The sequence below is a fragment of the Kryptolebias marmoratus genome, linkage group LG24 (assembly GCF_001649575.2).
Source record: "Kryptolebias marmoratus isolate JLee-2015 linkage group LG24, ASM164957v2, whole genome shotgun sequence".
Classification (NCBI taxonomy): Eukaryota; Metazoa; Chordata; class Actinopteri; order Cyprinodontiformes; family Rivulidae; genus Kryptolebias; species Kryptolebias marmoratus.
The window spans coordinates 21,093,051-21,099,603 of NC_051453.1; the positions used below are offsets into that span (position 1 = coordinate 21,093,051).

General features: G+C 49.4%; 1 protein-coding gene across 1 annotated transcript; it reads right to left on the reverse strand.

Annotated features, from left to right (window-relative positions):
* Nucleotides 1–2,922: 2,922 nt before the first annotated feature.
* On the reverse strand, nucleotides 2,923–5,284 carry LOC108241188 (pollen-specific leucine-rich repeat extensin-like protein 1). Its single transcript, XM_017425176.1, has 3 exons — nucleotides 4,556–5,284; nucleotides 3,312–4,025; nucleotides 2,923–3,168 (listed from the first exon to the last, which is right to left on the reverse strand). Exons 1-3 carry the CDS (start codon nucleotides 5,282–5,284, stop codon nucleotides 2,923–2,925), a joined length of 1,689 nt encoding a protein of 562 aa, XP_017280665.1.
* Nucleotides 5,285–6,553: the final 1,269 nt, after the last annotated feature.

Here is a 6,553-nt window from a genome sequence, read left to right on the forward strand (position 1 = left end):
GCGGCTGCCAAGGTGGATAGAACGTGGGTAAAGTCGGATAACAACATAATGTGCATGGCCAAGAATGCAGACAGTAATAGGCTGTGATTTTTGAAATTGGGTGGGTCAAAACGCATCCACATGGGTCGCTGGTCATTTGGTCATAAACCCTCGGACTTAAATGAATCTGCAACCAACAATTTGCCATTTTTCTTGCAGGTTTACCACAATTTTGAGTCACCAACCAGACTTCAGCAGTTGCATCGATAACGTTACACACTAAATTTAAATTCCCCGATTTTTTGCACACAAACTCTTTACACATCTCTTATAGTGTATACTTTAAAACATAGGCATCTGTTTTCCTTCGTCTATTGTGTCTTTCACTGCTATAGGCAAAGTTCCTAAACAGTCTTGAGAAAATGGAAAAGTATGAACTTTAGTTTTAGGATTTTTCAGGTCTGGATAAGTATGAAAAAAGCAGAAGAATATGGACAATCATTTGTGGTTTCAGGCTCTAATCTTTTATGCATTTTATAAAATATAAAAACCTAACTTTCTCAAAATTGCCTAAACAAATCAAGTATTTTTCACAATAATAGTATATTAATGTTTGGTATAGTCATCTTTTATCACATCAAGCTTTGAATTTAATGTTTTAGCCTTCAGTATCCTTGCTTTTAAGTCACTGGTTGAGAACAACTGAGGCCTGCAAATTCATACAGCACTATGTTTCATAAAGAACAATGTTCAGCTGGTTAAATGAGTTTGCAGTTCAGTCCACACCGCTTCCTTATTATGGTGTCACTTTGGACAAGACAGGTGCTCCCAGTGGACAGACCTTACATGGTTAAAGACTATGGACCTTTATATTATTGACCATATGTTCTGGGATACAACTTGTTTGTCACAAGATATCAGACACTTCTGCCATTTCTGAATTCTTTTCAATACGACTTGTAGTTGAGGCTGTTATGCTGAGGCCTATTTTTTAGGCTGTATTTCTATCTATCTGTCTTCAAATTAGTGCTGTCTGTAAGACATACAGGTGTGTGGTTTCCAAGGTGATTCTAATACCTGTCAGCTGCTTTAACATTTCTTTTGATCTTGGTTCTCATTACAGTTTATACATCAAAATGTTTGCATTTTGTCTTCGATTATTACTGAAGTAAGTCTCAAATTACCACTGGGCTTTAGAGAAGAAAGTTGCTGTTTGCTGAAATTTTGGACAGTAGCCACATAGGCACCTTCAAAGTTTCTCCAGAAATGTTCTAGTTTGATTTAAAGACTTTAATACGTGTTGTCTGCTGACTGATGCTGACATTATTACTGGTACAATAGGGAGGTTGGTAGGAGCCCTTATTAAAGACCCGTGCCCCATGGTGTTGGTGCAGCCTGGGATGTGCCAGCCTCCTGCTGCCCCCTGTCAGTGTGCATCTCAATCACACTTGAGCCTCAGGCTTGGAAGCCCTTGTAAGGAACATACCCCCCTCTCCACAACCCCTCTATGCACATTCTTTCCACCACCACTCTTTTCATCTTCCAAACAAGACAAGGATCAACAAGCAAACAGCTCAGAATAACCTTTTACTACTATGTTGGATATGTGTTCCTCAGTCATTTACACTTTTAATTAAAAAAAAGTGATAGGACATGAAGAGGGTTAAAGTATTAAGCTATCTCTTGTGTTTTTCTTGCTTTAAAACACTTGAGATTACAGTTGAATTCTACGTTTTGCATTAAAGGCTAATTTAAATTCTGTTTGTCCTTGAGAGGAAACTAAGTGTTCAGAGCTTTATTTCTATTTCTTTAACCAGTTGTTAAAAACTCAGAGGTGACCCTTTGCACACATATTTCTCCTACTTTACAGCTATTCAGTAAAAATTACCTTGAATTTACATTTTTATTTTCGAGGTCTTTTATTTTATTTTATTTTATTTTATTTCTTGCAAGATGTAGCTAAGTTTTTAGAGTAAAAAATAGGGTTATTTATCAACTTCTTTGTTTTATTTTAAGCTTTTATGTAAATTCCAAACAATGTTTGAAAGAAACCTTCAGTCCTTCTGTAGGGATGTTACCTTTGCTTTGACAGTTTTAACATTTCTGTAGTATTTGAAACTCAGTGTCTGAAAACACAAAAACAGTCAAAGAATGTAACCTTGATGTTGACTGACACAAATTAAAAATTAATGAATCAGCTGAAAATATGAAAGCAAACTGATGTTGAATTATCTGAATTTTTGCCATTTTTTTTGTTCCACCAGACTATGTGCAAGAATGTTAAGAGGTCCTCAAACAGTTCAGAGCTTTGTAAAGCTGTGTATTGATTCTTTTGAAAAATCACTCCCCATGCTCTGCAAGAGGTTTCTTATTTTATTTTATTTATTTTTAATCCACAATAGCTACAGTACCTTTACTTTTCCGTTTATTTAGCTTTGATTATATTAGCTCGAGATTTTAACAGTATAACAGGATGCAATTGTTCTGTTTCTTTGTAGTGTATAGTGCAACACAGTACAATTTGAGAAGCCACAAAAAGAACAAATATGTACATGAAAATTAGAAAACATTTCCACCAAAGTGACAAACCAAGCTTAGTGTTTAGGCCCCGCTCACACTGATGGATAATTCCAGTATGAGGTTAAAAAAAAAAATGCTAGAACGCGGATGGTTTTTGAAGGGTCTTGAGAACTAAATTTGGTAGGTGGACAGTCTTTGCAAGGTCTTGGCCATATCTTCACCAAATTTGGTCAGGCACGTCTTAAGAACATGAACCAAAAACCCAAACAATCCCAGGAGAGCCAGAGCAAGCGAACTCTTCATTAAACATGATAGAACGTGACAGGCAAAGGTTCATACGCATCGACAAAACGTCCATAGTGAGGTTGTGCTGGTTTATCATCATGGTGGCAGCATATCAAAGGTGAAGTATGTTGTAGCGTGTTAGCAGCAGGGGCTCTTGTTTTGGGGGCCCTTGTCGCGTCTTGCCCTCGTCTGCATGACGGTTGTGGTGGTGGTCTTGTGGGGTGCTGCTCTGGCCTTCGTATGTGGGTGCGGCGAGCTGGCATTGCTAGGTCCTGTGGTTGCGCTGTCCTTCCCGGCCCCGTGCAGGGCAGGGGTCGGCTTGCTTGTTGGGTAGTCCCGGGCTGGTGGTCCGTGTCCGGGGTTGGGGGTTCCCCTACGGTGCCCCTACGGATGTATGGTGTTACAGGGGTGTCACTATCTCTGTGGCATTGGCCTGGGGGGCTGTTGCTGGGCCTGGCTCTATTGTTGCTGCCTGGCTGCCCTGAATGTTGGTGGTTCCGGGCCTGGGGGGTTGTTCACTCCTTCACAATCTGAGTGGTGGTGATTGGTGGCGCTCCGTGGTTTGTTGTGTCGGCATCTTCCCTCAGTGGTATGATGGGTGTGGTAATGCGTTGGGGGCTTGCCGGGCCCCGTGCCACGTGGTGGTCTCGAGTTTGTTTGCAGGGCAGTGTGTGTGCCTGCGCCGGCTGGGTGCCTTCATTTGGGTTAGCCCGCAGCTTTGGGTCTGGTGGGACTTGTTGGCTTCTTTGGTGTCGCCATGGGGTGTATGTCATTGTTCTGCTTGTCTGGCTGTGGCTGTGGTCAGGTGCTTGGCTGGGGGTTGGAGCGGTGGGATGGGCGGTGGAGGGGGCGGTGTGACGGGTCGGGGGCTGTCGTGCTGGTGGTTCTGCACCGTGGGTCCTGGGTTGCCTGGGCATGTTGAGCGTGCACCCTACTTGCATGGTGTACTCCTGCGGTGGATGTCGCACTGGGTGGGCTTGTTGGTTCCTTCGTTGGGGTGAGGGTGCGCTCCTGGTCGCTGTGGTGCACTGTCTGTGGCTGTGTGGGCGCTCCCGGCTGGTTGTCTTGTTGGAATCCAGTGGCTTCTTTGGCCCAGGGGTTGGGTGTTGGACCGGGGGTCGGGTCTGGGGATCTGGACGTCCTAGGGGCGCGTGGGTGCAGTCCCTGGCCCTGGTCGGTTCTTGGGGCTCTGTGCCTGTCCGTGGCCACCTCCCCTGGTGGGTCTCCGACAGCGGTGGTGCCTAATGGGGTCAGCGGGGGAGCTGGCTCCCTGGGGGGACAGACTGTCCTCCCAGTCCTTTCCTCCCCATCCCCGACCACCTCTCTCCGCCCACTCCATCATACCACCACTCATGTAGGGCTTTGGGGTACGGGTTCGCCGCTGGGGTGTGGGGAGGGTCTCCCATTTCCGCAGTCTCGTGGTGACTCGGGCCCCATATTTTATATACAACTTAGACACTCTCACCAATAACATTCACATGACACACACATTATAGGGTCCGGGGATGGGCACACCCCGCAGCACGCAGGGGGTGAGCCAGTCAGTCAGTCTCACCCCCGGTGCTTGTGCTCACTCCCAAATGTTGCATGTAGACACTTAGGGTTGTGGGCAAGGATTGGGGAGGCGAGTTGGCACCACCTACTCTTTGGCAAGGGTATGTGGGTGTCAGCCGCTGCCCCGTCTCCTCCATTTTAAAAGCACTATATAACAACATGCATCGACAGCACATTCGAGTGGGCAGAGGGAGGTGTGGGGTCTTTTTACACCCACGTTGTTTGATTCCCGCTTGGGGTTGACCGCCGTGGGGAGAAGCGGCCCACCTAGTTGGGGTCTGGGCTGTGGGTGGGCTTGGGGCCATGAGGGGCGGGGGTGGGTGTCATTGCTCTGGCTCTCCTGGGATTGTTTGGGTTTTTGGTTCATGCCTTCTGGTTGCGGTGGCCAGCTCTTTGGCCGGGGGGCTGTCGAGCTGTCTGGCAGTGTGCAGCAGTGATTGGGGGTGTGGCTCTGCTTTGGCAGGGGGCTGGCCGGTCGGCTCGGGGTGGCGTTCGCCGTGGGGGGTGCTGTGTGGGTGGAGGGTGTTCTGCCGATGTGCTTGGGCATCTCTGGGTCTATGGTGTGGGATTGGTGGGGCGCACAGTCTTTGGAGCGCATGTCCGGCCTTCCTCTACTGCTTCTTCCTGCTGCTCTGGCCCATGGCCTGGGGCTGGTCTGCGGTCGTTGTCGGGCAGGTGGGGTGGTGGTGTGCACCTTGTGGTTGCGCAGGGTGGATGGCGGTTTGTACTTGGTCTGGATCGGTGGGTGGGCTCGGATGTGGGTCCCTGGCTGGTGCTGGCTCATGTGTTGTTTCATGGGCAGCCTGGGGTTGCCGGCGTGGACCGGGTAGCTTGGCGGGCTCCCTGTTCTCCTACCCTGCTGGTCGCACCATCGGGGGGGTTTCGGCCTTGCTGGTTGGGTGTGCCACAGAGGATTGTAGGAGGAGCTGTGGAGGGGTTGTGTCATTTTTCGGGTCTGGGGCCGCTGGTGTTTTGGTTGGTCTGGTGGCGGTGGTGGGGCTGGGCTTGGTGGTGGCTGTCCCGGGGCCGAGGTCTCAGGGATGGTGATAAGGGTTTGTTTATGTGTTTGAGGGGGAATGGTGTGGGCTGTTGGTACTGGGTGCGGGTTTCCTGCCGGGGGTGCTTGGCGGCGGAGTCGATCCTGTTCTTGTATTGGGTTGGGGGTTCGGCGTGGTTGCGTGGCTTAGTGGTGCCTGCTTGGTTGCAGTTCCGTATGGGGCTGGGGTGGTATTGTGCGGGGCTGCTACCTTACTGTTGTGTGATGGGGGGTGGGATGCGGCGGGGAGCCTGAGGTGGGGGCGGTGTGCTGGGCTAGCGCTGGTGGTGGGGTGTATTCTGGCTGGCTCTTCGGACCTGGGGCCCACCTTTGTTGCGTCTGTGTTCGGGGGTGCGTGTTCGGTGTTTTGTGCGCTGGTTGGAGGTGGCCACAACTCAGGACTGGGTGGACTCTTCCTGGCCTATCTCTGGATGGGGTCGGGGCTGGCCGGGGTTGTCCGGGTGGCACCTGGCTCTCGTCTTGGCTCATGGGCAACTCTGCCCCTACGACAGCGGGTTGGGCTGTCTGCTCTTCTCCACCCCAGCCTATATCTGGGTCCAGGGATAGGCTGCCCCTTTGGGGGGACGTCCCCTGGACTTGGGAGTATAGAGTGTGTATGAGAGTGTGAGTAGATGTGTTATGTCTTTTTTTGTCTGTATTTATGTTGGAGGAGTGGATGTAAGTTTCTGTATATGAGATTGTGGGTGGGAATGTGTGATTGTGTTTGTGTATGGCTGTTTAAAACCCACCTGTTTAGAGTTGCTTATGGCTAAATTAGGGTTAGAGTGCGGGTTTTTGATGTCTTCGATGTTTTTCTCTTTCTTACTGTTTATTCATTGTCACGTGCTGTTTTTATTTTGTTTTTTAATTATGTAAAGCACCTTGAAATGCCTTGCTGCTGAAATGTGCTATACAAATAAAATTTGATTGATTGATTGTTTATCTGGCAGGTTGGGTTCTGAGCTGCCAACTCTCCTGGATCATCTTGGGCCCAGTGTACCCCCGTCACACCCCCCACCGGTGGTTGGTGGCTCTTGTCTGGGGCTGGGTGCCGGGTTATGTGCCAGCTTGCCCTGGTGGCTGCTTGCTGGGGCCTGGGTGCCCGGGCTTGGTCAGGCCACGGCTAGAGGGTGGTGCACCTTCGGGGCTCGGGTCTCTCTGTCCATGGCCGGATCTACT

What these genes read in the sequence shown, in the direction of transcription:
- LOC108241188 (XM_017425176.1), bottom strand. Translation starts at nt 5,284, where the DNA reads ATGACACAACCCCTCCACAGCTCCTCCTACAATCCTCTGTGGCACACC. An exon ending in CCAAGCGGGAATCAAACAAC is followed by an intron (nt 4,026 to 4,555) that starts GTGGGTGTAAAA and finishes TGACCCCATTAG; the next exon opens with GCACCACCGCTGTCGGAGAC. An exon ending in CAATCACCACCACTCAGATT is followed by an intron (nt 3,169 to 3,311) that starts GTGAAGGAGTGA and finishes ATACATCCGTAG; the next exon opens with GGGCACCGTAGGGGAACCCC.